Raw genomic sequence first — 15,283 nt, forward strand, 5'->3', positions numbered from 1 at the left:
GGTACGTATTTCTCAATGAATATTTATTAAGTAAATATCTAAAGAGCTATCTTGTTTGGGGGGCCTTTTGGGGGGAACAAAATTTTGAGGGTTCTTTATTAATATACCAAAGGCAGAAAAGATTACATGTTCCATAAGGACCTACAGAAGTATATTTAAAAGTAATTTTGCTAAAAAAGAAATACAAGAACTTAGATATATAGATGAGACCTTGGATCACTGATTCAAAGCATTTTCAAACAGATGGAAGCTAGTTTTTACAGCCACGTAGAATAGAATATAGACTTATCAGAATGTTCAATCGTTGAACCAGTTACTTATACAAGTCTTGGCAAACAAACATTTTGTTTTTCTTTAGTATTTCTATAATACGCAGCTCACATTTTATAAACTCCTAATTTACTTCTTGATGCTGTTGAAATTATATTTAGGAAATTATTGATTCTTAAATAGTTCTGTTTCCCTTCTTGCATATATATATTTTAAAATTTTTATTATTTGCTTGTTTGTTTTGCAGGTATCCTGGTCAGATATAGGAGGACTGGGAAATATCAAACTGAAGCTGAAACAGGCTGTGGAATGGCCCTTGAAACATCCAGAGTCTTTCACCCAAATGGGTATTCAGCCACCTAAAGGAGTTCTTTTGTATGGGCCTCCTGGATGCTCTAAAACAATGATTGCAAAGGCTTTGGCCAATGAGAGTGGGCTGAATTTCCTAGCTGTAAAGGTAGGGTGTTAAATTTTTTAACTGCTACTCTGTCTTCTAGGCACCCCCGTCCAATCCTCTGATTCCTACCCTTAGGAGAGCATAAAAGGCCATCTTAAGGAGTAGTTGATTTTTATTTGAGATTGATGGCAATATAATATAGGGAGATGGGAGATAAATTAGTGCCTATAATCAGCAAATCATGGTTTAGTTTCTTGATTCTCAATATTTCTTACACACATGTGTAATAGAGACCAGTTTTCTTTAGTTTCTACATTTTAAAATTGTACTAATCACTTTTGTTTAACCAAGACTTAATTATAAATTTGATTGAATTTAATAAATTTAATATTTACAAACATAATATTTTAAAAGAAATCAAATACCTTATATGGTACAAATCATTTTATTTTTAATATTCATTATTTATTTGGCTGCATCAGGTCTCAGTTGCAGCACACGGGCTCTTTGTTGCAGCACGTGGACTTCTCTAGTTGTGGCACACGGGCTCCAGAGCGCATGGGCTCAGTAGTTGTGGCATGCGGGCTCTCTAGTTGCGGCACATGGGCTGTAGAGAGCACGGACTTAGTTGCCCTGCGGCATGTGGGATCTTAGTTCCCCAACTAGGGATCAAACCTGTGTCCCCTGCATTGGAAGGCGGATTCTTAACCACTGGACCACCTGGGAAGTCCCCGAAAATAAATTTTTTAAAAACACTTTCCCAGTCAGAAGATATATATACATTATTTATATTCTGAAACACACACATGCATATTTTATTTGTTTACTGCCCTGCCCTATTACTTGGGATAGATTATCTTACCTGATATGTAGTTTTGCATTTACTGTAGGACTAGATATTAATTTTGTTATTAACTTCTGTGTAACATGATAATATATCCATTTACTAAATATGTATATATATTTTAGTATACATGTATATTTATATATAAAACCTTAAATCCATTTCTGTAGACTTTATCGCAAAAATACATATTTAAATATGTTAACTATCAAAGTCATTTCAGAAAAGGTACATGATAATTTATTTTGATGTTGTCAGGGAATTTTTTTTGTAATAAAGTATGTTCTTTTAATCTTAAAACATTGAAATCATTGGCAGGTTGAATGTATAAAACCTATTTCAGAGTGTCAGTCTTTTACTTTACTGTTGACCCTTGAACAACGTGGGTTTGAACTGTGTGGTTCCACTTATATGTGGATTTTTTTTCTATAGTAAAACTATAGTATTACATTATCCGAGGTGGATTGAATCTGCGGATATGGGGAAACTGTGTAAATGGAGGGCCAACTATAAGTTACACTAAGTTATACTTAGATCTTTGACTGCATGGAGGGTCAGAGCTCCTCACCCCCGCATTTTTCAAGGATTAGCTATACTTAAATTTTTTGTGGAATGATATTTAGATGTATTTAGGCTATTTGCTTTTTAAGAATCAGTATCTTCACAATCACTAGTGTTTGCCTGTTTTTTATTATCTTGTAGAAGACATTGGATAGGGATTTGGGGAGGGGACCATTGTCACTGTGATTAGTTACGCTGAATCATTACCATAGTTTTAAAGGTTGCAGTTTTAAATGTTGGAGTAATGAGTGATTTTGAAATTTCCAGAGACATCTTGATTTCTCTTTGGTCCTTGTCCTCTTGTCTTGTGGTAGTGGAAATGGTCATTTTACTGCCATTTCCTACTCTTTTTTTTCTGTCATCTCCATTTTTCTGTGCCTGCCTTCCACAGTGTATATTCATAATTGAATTTTTCCTGTCTACTGGAAATCTAAAACTTATTTAATGAGGATTTAGCTCACAGTTATTTACACTTGAATGTCAAGGAAGAACGAGCACATATATTTCCTTACAAATTAGTATCTCACTCTTTTGTGATCCAGGTGCTTACCAGGACTGCTTTCTGGCCTATCCTAGGATTACTTAGAAATATATTTATTACTGCTTTTGCATATTAAACCTTTCATAACTTTACAGTTTCACTTTTGTCTTTTTTCATGATGAGAAAATGAGGAAGACTCTTTTTTCATGTAAAATAACCAACTATGTGTTAATTTATATGCACCTTTCATTAACTATTTAATTCTTTTAGGTCACACACAAAAGATAAGTGATGTTAAGAAATTTTCTTAATAAATTGAGTTTGTACTTGCTTAGGGATTATTACATATCCTATTTACTAATTTTTATTTAATGTGGACTTTTATTCATTATACAATTTAGTGTACTTTGACAGTATTATTCAATTTTTGAATCTGGGTGGAGGATATATTAAGTGAACAATGGGTGTTCATTTACTATTCTTTCAACTTTTCCTATGTGTTTATAAATTACAAAAGAAAAAGTTGGGAACACAAAAAATATTTGCTTTTTTATGCATTTTCATTGGTCCTTTCATCTTGGTCTGATTAATGCTTATGAGAAGAGTTAAAATAGCTATATCATACCATTTATGTATGAGGATATCAAGTCAAAGAAGTTAGGAATTCATATTGTATTCTTTCAAGTTTTATTTTCCTACAAAGAAAAAGTTATCTTTTGTTTCCAACATAGATAATTGTTTTCTATGGGATTTAAGTGTTATAATTAAATTTGAACTTTTTGAGATAACAAATCTCAAACATTTTGAAAGTGATCCGAAAAAAATAGGTAGACTCTGGTTTTGAGAAACACAAGTGTTCTGGATGTATTGAAAGAATAAACTCCCTAACACTTTTTGCAATGGTGATTACCTTTAATTCCAAAGATAAAGAATTTTAAAGTTTAAACATTTCTTTCTCTGAGTTTATGAAAGAACCCTTTATCTTCCCCTGTGCATCTTTTCTAAACAGTGATTACAAGATTTATATTCTACTCAGAGTTAAGACTTCACCTTGGCTTGTGTGGGCTCTTAATAGCCTTTGGCATCTGTGTGTGTTTTTGTGCAGACTGTAGCACTTGACATACGGTTAAGTTTAGTTTGCCATCTGGGTCAATTACGTCAAAATATTTTCCAGTTGAAATTTCCTCTCTGCTTCTCGCTTGCTTTTTGTCTGGAGTGCTACAATAGATTAATTACCCTTGAATGGCTGGGCTGCTTTACTTTATGAAGAACTGTTACTGATTCTGGAAGAAGGGTGATTAGGCCTCTGACAGGGATTTTCAGCAAGTCCTTTATTAGCTGTATTGGTGAGTACAAGGATGTAATGAACTTAGTATATCCTTAACTTTTGGGGGAAACTTTTTCTGACACTTGTCCCAGAGAGGAATTGTGCAAAATACATCCCATTTTCAGGAAAAACCTGTATTTTACTGAAAGCAGTGCACAATTCAAAGTAATTACTATTGTTCGTTTAACTAGATTCCCTACTATTCTGTTACCAAAAGTACAAGATAATTTGAACTTTGTAGGTTCCAAGTTCATCTTCAAACTTAAAAAAAAAAAATTAGGCTAGTCTATAAATCACAGAGCTTTTATTTTGCAGATATTGCCTGGAAAACTGCACAGATACCTCTTTTACATACTGAATGCTTTAAGGTTAGTTTCTAGGATTACAAATAAGGATAGTGATGTTTAAGAAGGTGAAGTGACTTTTCCAAGTCAAAGTGGTGGTAATGGAACTGAAATTTGATCTCAGGACTTTCTGACTCCAGAGTCTAAGCACTAAACCCCACTGTATTATACAGTCTTCCATTTTCCTTTTTTTTTTTTTTAATAAAACTAAGTGCCCAGTGCTTTTTTTCATTAATTACACCAACTTACTTGAGAAGGTAGTTCAGGCAGTTTCTATGGGGCAGGTTCAGAGATGTGGAAAGATGTTTCTGGGACCTAGTTTAAAAAATAATTTTGTTTCTCTCAGACAAAGAAAACTGAGGAAAATAGCATGGCTTTGGAGTGGAAGTTGATTGAGTTAATAAGAAAGGGTAAACTCTGCCAAAGAAACAGGAACCTGATGAACTAAATGGAAGTGTAGGGAAAAAGACTAGTGGTTGAATAATGTGAAGCTTGAAATTTACCTATTACTATATAATTTGTGCCCTTGAGATTGAGTGTGTTACATTGAAAAGAGCATTAAGCTAGGATTCAGATAGCTTTGGTTTGATTTCTAACACTAGCACTTTTTAGCTCTGTAACCTTAAATGCGTTCTCTAAGACTTAGTTTTTTCATCTCTATAGGCCTTTTGAGAGGATTATATTTAAATCGTAAGTGAAGAAGTTTTAGAGGGCATAACTACTTAACTCTTAAGTGTGGGCTGCATATAGTTATGACTTCCTTACAAGAGGGTTCCTTATGGAAAGGAGGTAGGGACAGAGTTACTTGGTAGTGGAGAAACCTACCTCAGCCAGGTTATCATGGTTAACACCAATTGGTCATGTTGTTAGTATGTACCCGTCCGTGCATGATGCGATGAGAATGGCCCTTTCTTCCCAAGGTCTTCCTCCCAAACACTCATAATCCATGTCTACCCGTGAGAAAAACATCAGGCAAACCCAAATTGAAGGACGTTCTGTAAAGTACCTAACCAGTACTCCTGAAACTGTCAAGGTCATCAAAAATAAGGAAAGTCTCAGAAACTGTCACAGCCAAGAGGAGCCCAAGGAGAGGACAGCTAAATATACTGTTGTGGTTTCCTGGATGAGATCCTAAAAGGACATTAGGTAGAAACTAAGAAAACCTGAATAAACTGTGGACTTCAGTTAATAATAATGTATCAATATTGGTTCATTGTGACAAATGTATCACACTATATTAATATATGATAAGAATAGGGGAAACTGAGCGTGTGTTGGGGTAGGGATGAGTATATGGGAACTCTTGGTACTGTATGCTCAGTTCTTCTGTAAACCTTAAACTTTACCAAAACAAAAAAGTCTGTTAATTAAATAAGAGTTCCAAGGTCAGTATCAGGGCATACATATTATGTCTGGATTCAGTGAATGTAACTGAAGTTGAAAAGGCCAGCTCAGGACGTCCCTGGCAGTCCAGTGGTTAAGACTCCATCTTCCACTGCAGGGGGCACAGGTTCATCCCTGTTTGGGGAAGTTCTGCATGCCACGCAGTGTGGCCAAAAAAAAAGGCCAGCTCAAGTGTTCCGTCCTGCGCCGTACATGATGAGTGGATTGCAGGGAAGGAGCAGAATCACAGGGAGATTGTCGGTTCCTTGGGTGAGGGCTTTGGAGAAGACCTTTCCTATTCATCACCCCTCTGTTCATGTTCCACAAGATAGTGGAAAGTGACTGAGAAGAGCCCTGAGAGGAAGTCGGCTAGAGAAAGTGGGTTTGAGGCTTCCCTGAGCTTGCCTGTTTTACTGCAGTTCTCAGTTGAAGCCTATAAAGGTGTGTTGGTTCTGGCCCCAGGCCCCAACATTATAAAGAATACTTTCTTTTAGAGTTTTAGTTATTTTTTCTTTCACCTGGGTACAGCTTCTAATTTAGAGTCTCACTAGGAACTATGTCCAGTTTCATGCCTTTTGTGGACCCTAACTCTTTATTCTCCTTCCACAAGTTTATTGCTATTTGGGCTCATCTGGAGTCTGAAACCTTTTGAGTTTCTGTTTAATTTCCATTAGGGTTTTTTTTTTTTTTTTCAACTTAAAAAAATCTTGATGTCTCCAAATAGTGTTGTCTTATGTGCCCCATACTCTTAAGTTGACAGTTATTAGCATCCATGTTAAATAAAGACATATAGTTAGTTTTATCAATGTTTGAATGGCTATTAGAGAATAACTAATAATTATGTATTTTTCTTAGGAAAAATAGAATAGTTACTGTGCCATGGTCAGTATCACAAAGTTATGTAGAAGTTAGATTGAATTTACTTAAATTTTGTGCACCATATAAGCTGACATGTTAAATTTGAGACATCATATATTAAAACTGTATATGTTAATAAATTTTTTTTTTGAGTTGGGCTTGTATCAGATTAATGTCTTGACATGAAAGTATTCTATAACACGTGGCTAAAAGTAAAAAATGACAATATATATAACAAATAATAACAAAACCTTTAGTATTTGGAATCTAAGACCTAGAGAAATTTAGAAGGAAAAGAATGCTTTTACATTTCCAAGAAGTTTACTTAATAATAGAGCATTTTGTTGTTGTGTCAGTTCAATTTTTATTTGTGGATTTCAGCTGAGAGAGATTAGTTATTTTTTCCTTCTTTTAAATCTCTTTTGAATGAAATTTAATTGGGGTTGAAATAAATATTAGTTTCATGTCTGTAACACTAAAAATATTTGTAAATGTTTTAGTATTGCAACAATAACTCAAATATATATTAAGCACCTTCTGTATGTCTGGCACTGTACATGGTAAACAAAGTGCATTAGATGGTCTCCTTGGTATCTACCAACTCATGATTCAGTAAGAAAGACATTTGACTAAGCAAGTGTTATAATGAAATGGATAGCATTAGAATCTTGATGATTAATTGTATGTGAGTTAGCATGTGAGGAGGAAAAGTAGGTTGGAGGTGGGAGAGCAGGTACCAGATTGGGATTTAGATACGTGGAGTTTGAAATGCCTTTAGAGCAATATGGCAGAAATGTCCAAAAGGGTGTTGAATATGAGTTTGTAGCTCAAGAGAAAGGTTATTTCTAGAGATTAAAACATGGAAGTTGAGACCTTGTGTTTAAGATTGTGCACAGTAGTCAGTAAAGGGGATTGAGAGTCATGAGAGTGGTCACTAATATAAGGGATTTTTCTGGGGGGTGTGCACAAATGCACTTTATAGCTAGCTTAACTGTAGTCGGCTTGGTGCCCACAGTGTAAGTTCTGAAGAAATGTGTCATTTTCTTTTCTTGAATAAATGAATTGTGGGGAAGGTTTGTATTATACTTTTTGAGAAAACAGCTTGAATTCTATTTCCTTCTCTGCCAGACCCTCTCACTTTTTAGGGGTTTTTACTTGCCCACGGCATTTCTTTCCTAGTACTTAATGCCTGTTTTCAAACTCTTTGAAGTGCTTTCCCAAAATGGCCTTCTCTGTGTGCTGATGCTGTACTTTTTATTAATTTTCAAGATCCTTTACTCACATTGCATATATATAGTTCTATCTCATGTGACTTTGGGTTTTTATGAGCTTATTCCATAACATTTAACCATAGTTAACGCTTGGGTTAACTTGCCTTCCCTAGACATTCGGGAACTTATACAACCTTGATTTGAATTGTAATAGCCAAAAGCAACAGGCAGGTGTCAGACACATTTAAAAAGCCCTTGAGAAGACTGGAAAAAACCCAGTAGTGATTAAAGGGGCCAAATTGCAAGAGCATGAGGTATAAATATTGTACTTAAATTTGTGACTGATATGGTGTAAAATACTGAAACACAGTAAAAAATAAGTCAGGTTTAGTTTTCACTAGATTTAACAGAACAGTTGGACAGATTTTTACATGTTTTTATGTTATTTTTGTTGTTTTATAAACTTGAACACTTGAAATCTTGGTCATGGAAAAATTAAAAATAACATTACCCCAAAACAAGCCAATTTATGGTACTTAACTTACTTTTGGTGGTTTCCTTGGTCACGCTTATCAATGAAGCACTTACCTAGGCAGGCGAAATGTGGCAGGACTAACATAACATAGTTATTTTGGTAAGTAAAATTAGAAGAGAAATAACCTTATCAGCTTTCATCAACCTTATCCATTCTAGGGATTCATGTATTATTTTTTAAAAGAGTTAAATAACTTAAGAGCAAATGTGGGATTCATAGACCATACTATATGTACCTAACCCTTATAATTAGATATGAATGGTCTCTTGTCTATAATGGTTATCAGTAAAAATCCTTATTTTCAAATTAACCCATGCTAACAGCCATTTATTGACAGTTAGAATTTGCCCTTGCCACTTGATCTTTTCCCACAAATACCTTTGAATTTGAATTGCTGGTACCATGTACAATCTTAAGTGGACATTTCCTTTTTTTTTGGAACTTGGAAAACAGAGGACATCATAGTTTTTAGAAAAAGTAGTCTGGGAACTCAAATCCTGTATTCTTGTCATCATTTCTGTCATTTAACTTTTCTGGGACTTCTGGCATTTCACTTAACTTCTTTGGGCTTTGTTTTCCTCAGGTTTTAAGTGAGATAGGTTAGAGTAAGTGATTCTCCTAAAGCCCTTCCACGAATAACATTCTATGAGTAGCTCACATAATGCTTATATTCTAATCTGTTGTTTTTCTTTTTTGCCTGTTGGTGGCTAATCTATTCACCTCAGAGGAGTGTTGTAAGCAGTAAGGGGATAATACATATCAAGCGTTTAGCAAGATTTCATAAAATTAGCTGATGCTAGTTGCTGTTTTCCTCTGTTTTTAAGAATTGGATTATATTTGACCTCAAATAGAACAAAAAAGTATAGCAGCACAGCTTATGATCCCGTAAGTTTTCTGTTAGTGTTAGAATAAGATGTAGTAAATATCTTTGAAAGTGATTTTAATCTTTTGCAACTTGTACCAGAATACAGTGATTTTGGGCAATTTGAACTTCAAACTCAAAATAACCTTTCTTGGGGATGATATTGCCTAGACTTCATATGGAATTCTGGATTTATGTAACATATCAGTTCAGCTACTGGGGTTGCATTTTTAAGCCAGTCATCCAGGTAGGATTCCTCAGCATGCAGTTCTGTACAAAATCACATGTTCTCTAGAGGCCTTACAGTACTTTTCATTACTGCTATGACTTGTTAGTAATACTTGACTTGAATTATTCTAACCCAGATTTTCTTCACAGCCCTAACTTCTTAGGTTAGATTTTCAAATCTGTTTGATATTTTTTTTTCTTTTGTTTTGTTTTTGGAGAAAAAGCACTGTTTGTTATCCGCAGGTTTTTCTATACGTAGCCCACCTCTACGTAGTAGTGGAATGGCCCTTCATTGTTTAAAGCTGTAGGCCATATTTTCCCATTTTCAACACAATATTGTCGGTTTGCCTATACATCAGATTTTTAAAACATGTTAATCTTTCTGTTGTCTTTAGCAGCGTATTGTGTTCTAAGATCATGAAATGATCATAACCTTGTACTTTCCAACATCGATATTCAAGTCATCTTTTTTAGAGTCAGCTCTATGGAGAACAGTAATCATTTTTCCGGATTCTATAACCGCTTTTCTTCAGTTAAGCCAGATAGTTAGAAGGCAGTATATATGTATTAAGTATATTGCCTGCTTAAGGAAATGTCTTCCCTGGCTTACTATTTTTATGTTACACCATTGAATTTTTTTTTTTTTTTTTTTGCGGTATGCGGGCCTCTCACTGCTGTGGCCTCTCCCGTTGCGGAGCACAGGCTCCGGACGCGCAGGCTCAGCGGCCATGGCTCACGGGCCCAGCCGCTCCGCGGCATGTGGGATCTTCCCAGACCGGGGCACGAACCCGTGTCCCCTGCATCGGCAGACGGACTCTCAACCACTGCGCCACCAGGGAAGCCCTACACCATTGACTTTTATGGAGAGTTGCTAGAACAGTAACAATAATACAGAGTTTGCATGATAATAAAGTAACAGTGACACCAGCAGTTTCCTTTCTGATTTTTATTAGGTCACCCTTGCCTAAGTAGTCACTCTAAACTGAATGAAATTCTGCATAAAATTTTCTTATCCCTTCCTCACTCCCCCCGCAACCCCTCCCCAACAAAAATCCATTCTCCTGATTATCTAAAGCTTCTTTTATTGAATGGGCCCGAATTGTTTTGTTGTTTACTTTCTTAACTCTTTGTTCATAGTCCCTTTTGGGTAAAAGTATAATTTATATTATATATTATAAATGGGCAGACCTTGTTTTGCCCTGTAGTGCAGGGCTCTAAAAATGGTCATGCAAGATGAAACCATGCAAAATGATCTTAATACCCAATGGGGAAAATTACAACTGTTCCATGACCTTTGAAAATTTGGCAAAACATTAGGAGCTCTCTACTCTTGGTTGTAAGTGTACAAGGCAGTGGATTTTGGCTGTATAATAACTTTCTTGCTGGTCTTCTTGCTGGCAAACTGTCTCTATAGTCCAGCCCTTCATATTTTATAAGGACACTACAATTTATTTACCCATTTTTATGTTAATGAATTTTTAGATTTAATTAATGTTTAGATTCCAGGTTTAATTTTTTTGTTGCTGTAAAGAATGCTTCACTAATATTCTTGTACATATCTCCTTGTGTGTATGTACAAGAGTTTCTCTAGGGCATACATACCTAGAAATAGAAGTTTGTCATTGAGCATGAACAACTTAAACATTACTAGCTATTTTAAAATTGCTTTTTTTTTTAACGGTCATTGATTTTTTTCATTAATATTTTAATCAATTCTCTCAATGTTCTTTTTTGTTTCTTTGTTTGTTTTTTTGCGGTATGCGGGCCTCGCACTGTTGTGGCCTCTCCCGTTGCGGAGCACAGGCTCCGGACGCGCAGGCTCAGCGGCCATGGCTCATGGGCCCAGCCGCTCTGCGGCATGTGGGATCTTCCTGGACAGGGGCATGAACCCGTGTCCCCTGCATCGGCAGGCAGACTCTCAACCACTGCGCCACCAGGGAAGCCCTCTCTCAATGTTTTGAAGTCCAGGTTTTTCACTCAGCAATTGTGTCATTGATATTTTTGGTGACTTTTGATCTCATTGGCAGAAATGAACTATTTCAAATTGTATGAGATTAATCTAGATCAGCAGTCAGCAAACTGCAGTTTTGGGGCCAAATCCAGCTTACAGTTTATTTTAATTTAGCCCTCTGGTTAAGAATGAACTTTACATTTCCAATGGGATGTTTAAAAGAAGAAGAATATGTGACACAGGATGTATGAGTCCCAGAGTGCCTGAAATATTTACTCTCTGGCCCTTTACATTTTATCTTCCTCAATCCCACAATACTTGGGAAAATGCCTCCAGGTTTATTTATCTTACTGATAGCTGTGAGTATAAATTTTGTGTTTTTGTTGTATAGTCTAACCTGTGTCTAAAACCAAACTTGTAAAATTGGTTTGGTATTAAGCTGTTGCTATTTCTTTATCCTTTAAAAAGTGAGAATGTTGTGTCTCGGCATTACTAATGTTTCATTGTTTGTCTTTATTCAAGTTAAAGCTATTTGGGATTGTATTATTTAAGAAATTAAGATAATTAAATCATTGGTGATGAGGTCACTCTGTAGTTATCTTTGGGGAGTTAGCTTCAAAACAATTTTGTTGTGTAAATATGATTGCTTGGAGACAGTTTAAGTATCGATGTACAAACAGTTGACATATTAATTGTAAATAATATTCCGTCATCAAAAGCACTGTCCAAAGCAAGTTTTCTTAATAACTTTGTTTGCTTACAGATAATTTATGCATTCCTTGGTTGTTGGTAAATTTCAGTCAGATGTAGGAGTACCCTTAAATGTTAGTTATGCTTTTCATGCATCTGCCCCCTAATTAGCCTCAAATATTAATTTTTTTACAGTATGTATAATTTATTACTCTGAAATAATTTTGAAAAGATTATTTTTAAAGAAAATAGGAAAACACACATAAGAAATAGATGAGAGTTTTCTTTTGGGGGGAGAGGGGAACATAATTAACCTTGTTAATGTTATATAAAACTTACTAATGCATCAACTTAGATTACTCAGAAAATCAGGCAGAAAGGTAAAATTGCCCCTCTCGTTACTTAAGGATTTCTGTATTTATGCTATCAGATAACTCAGCTGAACATGATGAATGGCAGTATCTTTGGAGCAGCTGGATTTTGTCAGCCTGAACTCTGAGTTATTCTTACTATCCTTTTCTTACTCTTATCCTTGACTGTTCTACCCTGATCCCCATATGTTCTAATCTATTTACTTGTTACCATATTATAAAATTTCAATATTTTTGAAGCACCATTGTAGAGGTAGTATAAAAAATATTAAAAGATTATCTTCCTTTCCTCAGGCGTGTTTGTAATTTGAAAGACTTTACTATGCCCGTAATTTTTGTTCATTTATCCCATCTGTTCTTTTTTTTCCCCCTTTTCCTGCCTTCTTTTGGATTAGTCGAGTATATTTTGGTATTCTAGTTTATCTCCCCTATTTTCTTGATAGCTAAACCTCTTGGTTTTTCTTTTTAAAAAAATACTTGCTCTAGGATTTATAGTATACACACTTAATTTACAATTTACCTTCAAATAATACTATACCACTTTATGTATAAGATTCTTAAAGCAATTTGCATACCTTTGGATGGAGAATTTAGAAACTAAGTTCTGAGTGTTACCTCATGGTGAGCCCCCCTCTGTGGGGAAGGTCTCCGTACCCCTCTTGATCTCTGACATCTCATGCTAGGTGGCTGCCACCACAAACCCCTGCACTGATGTCCCCTCGTCCTTCTGTGCTGTCCCGTCTCTACCACCCCATGGCTCCCAAACTCTACACTGTCTTTTCTCTGTCCCTTGTGGTGTTGCCCTTCTCACCCTACACCTAGTTATTCCCAGCATGTTGCCCTGAAACCTTTTTTGTCCATGTGCTTCCAGAAACTCTCTTTCCATGTTCTATCTGACCGTTTCCTTTATGTTAGCTTCTAGTTTTCTATCCTAGTTTATTAACTCCCTCCTTCCATTCTAAATGACCTGACATAGTTGTGATCTCATTGCTGTTCAGGATTATTCCTTGATTCCTTTACCTGGAAGGAATCTTTGTTTTATTTTTGCTTCTCTTCGTGGCATTCTCTATATAGTTGTGATATTTTTTTCTCACTGTATTTTTATTTTTTAAGAATATAATTATTGTTATGTTTTAAGAATAAGATTATTTTAGTAACCTATTAAACCATAAACTCATTATAGACACTTAATAAATATTCCTTGAATGAATAAATGAATGATTCAGTGCCTCTATATGTCAGCAAAGAAATTAAGCTGGATATTTGTTTCTGATCTTCCCTGCCTTTGACTTTGTGTGGGTCTTTAATTTACTCACAGATGGAAAGTCATCATAGTAGCTCTGCATCTCTTTGTCATTTTACATAACTGAATTAATATATATATAACTTGCTTAGAACAGTTCATGGCACATAGGAAATATCCAGTAAACGTTAGCACTTATGTTCATGATACAAAATTTTTAATTTTAATCATCTTGGATGGACTATTTTTAATGAGATACATATTTCTGAGAGTTGCTACACTGAATATATTGAGCATCCTTTTTTCCTTCATGAATTAAGTCATTGTGAACATCAGAAATAGTATAAGTCAAATTTGAATTAGTATTCCTTCCCTCTTATTCTCTCTTTCACATCTTGCTACTCACAACAAATTAAGTTGATTTTATCTTTTTAAATAGTTTATGTGGCTGTCTTCTCATTTCCATTCCATTGTTTTACCTTAAGCCTGTGCCTCATCATTTCTCACCTTTGCTGTTTTAAGAATTTCATAACTGCCATTCTGGTCTCATATGTTCCTCCCAATCATCCTTTATATTGTGTCTAGAATCATCTTTCCCTAATACACCTATTATCAGTTAACTCCCCTAAGACTCTTCCCATTGCGTACAGGATAAAGTTTAAACTTGTTTTTGACATGCTTCTGCCTCCCACTTTAAGTAGCCTTACTGTTGCTGCCTTCTCTCTGCCCCCTAAGCTCCACCTGTTATAAATTCTTAGATCAGTTCAAACTCAAGTTTGTTAGTCTTGTATATAACTGAAAAAGTCAGTGAACTCTAAGTTAAAATCTTAAGACCTCTTCTACCATTAAAGTGCATATCAACACCTGTTTTAGCTCATCAGAGACCTTTTTGATTTATTTCTGGGTCTTGATGTATTTCATAATTTTGAGGGTGGTAAATCAACTGCACACTCACCTGAAACGTTACTTTCTCTAGGAACATCCTTGACTCTAAGCAGTTGCTTTTCTATGTTTCAGTGGCACCTAAGCATCCCTCTATCCTAGCACTTGCCATGCTATATAGTATAACAGCTATCTTTGTAATAAGGTGTCTTATCTGAAGCTAACTATTGCCTGTACCAATTTGTAGCATTAGTTGACATTCTGCTAGGGTTTGCCTGTGTGCTTCAATCAGTCCGATTTTTATTTAATTGGTGTATTTTGTTTCGGAAATACTCAAGCTAGTGTCTAGTTATATCCCGTAAATTGTTGGGACCCGTAATTTGCCTGGGATAGAACATGAATCTTGTTCAAAATAATATGTGTGTGTGTGTACGTGTGTGTGCATACACGCACACATGTGCAGAGAGAGAAGCACACACATACATGTCTAATGGGTTTGGAATTGTGTGGGGAAGGGTATCAATAGAAGCCAGATGCTGGGAAGAACAGTGAGTGAAAGCCCATAGCCGAGAAAGACATCTGGCATTTTGTACAATAAACTTTATACCAGTATCTGAAGGGAAGAGTTGTGGTTCTCAGGACAGCATTATTATTATTATTATTTTATTTATTTGTTTTTTAATCCCATGACTTCTTGTGATGTGATAACTAGCATGAGAAAGTAGATAGGTGTGTGGTAAAAATGAAAGCCTACCATTTCATACTATACATAATATTTTAGGTACTTGAGAAAGAAAAATCTTACTATTCAGAAATGTTGAATGTCCAAAAAAAAGTGTATCTTT

At 35.3% G+C, this 15,283-nt stretch overlaps 1 protein-coding gene across 2 annotated transcripts in view; it reads left to right on the forward strand.

Moving 5' to 3' along the window:
• SPATA5 (spermatogenesis associated 5) overlaps window positions 1–15,283 on the forward strand; it is a 334,167-nt gene that overhangs the window by 79,268 nt on the left and 239,616 nt on the right. For both annotated transcript variants that reach the window (XM_029235331.1, XM_029235332.1), the window contains exon 11: window positions 518–727. In XM_029235331.1, coding sequence (XP_029091164.1) covers window positions 518–727 — 210 coding nt within the window. The remainder of the gene's footprint in view (window positions 1–517; window positions 728–15,283) is intronic.

Source organism: Monodon monoceros, unplaced genomic scaffold, assembly GCF_005190385.1.
Source record: "Monodon monoceros isolate NGI ecotype Baffin Bay Population unplaced genomic scaffold, NGI_Narwhal_1 Super_Scaffold_20, whole genome shotgun sequence".
In the NCBI taxonomy this organism is placed as follows: domain Eukaryota; kingdom Metazoa; phylum Chordata; class Mammalia; order Artiodactyla; family Monodontidae; genus Monodon; species Monodon monoceros.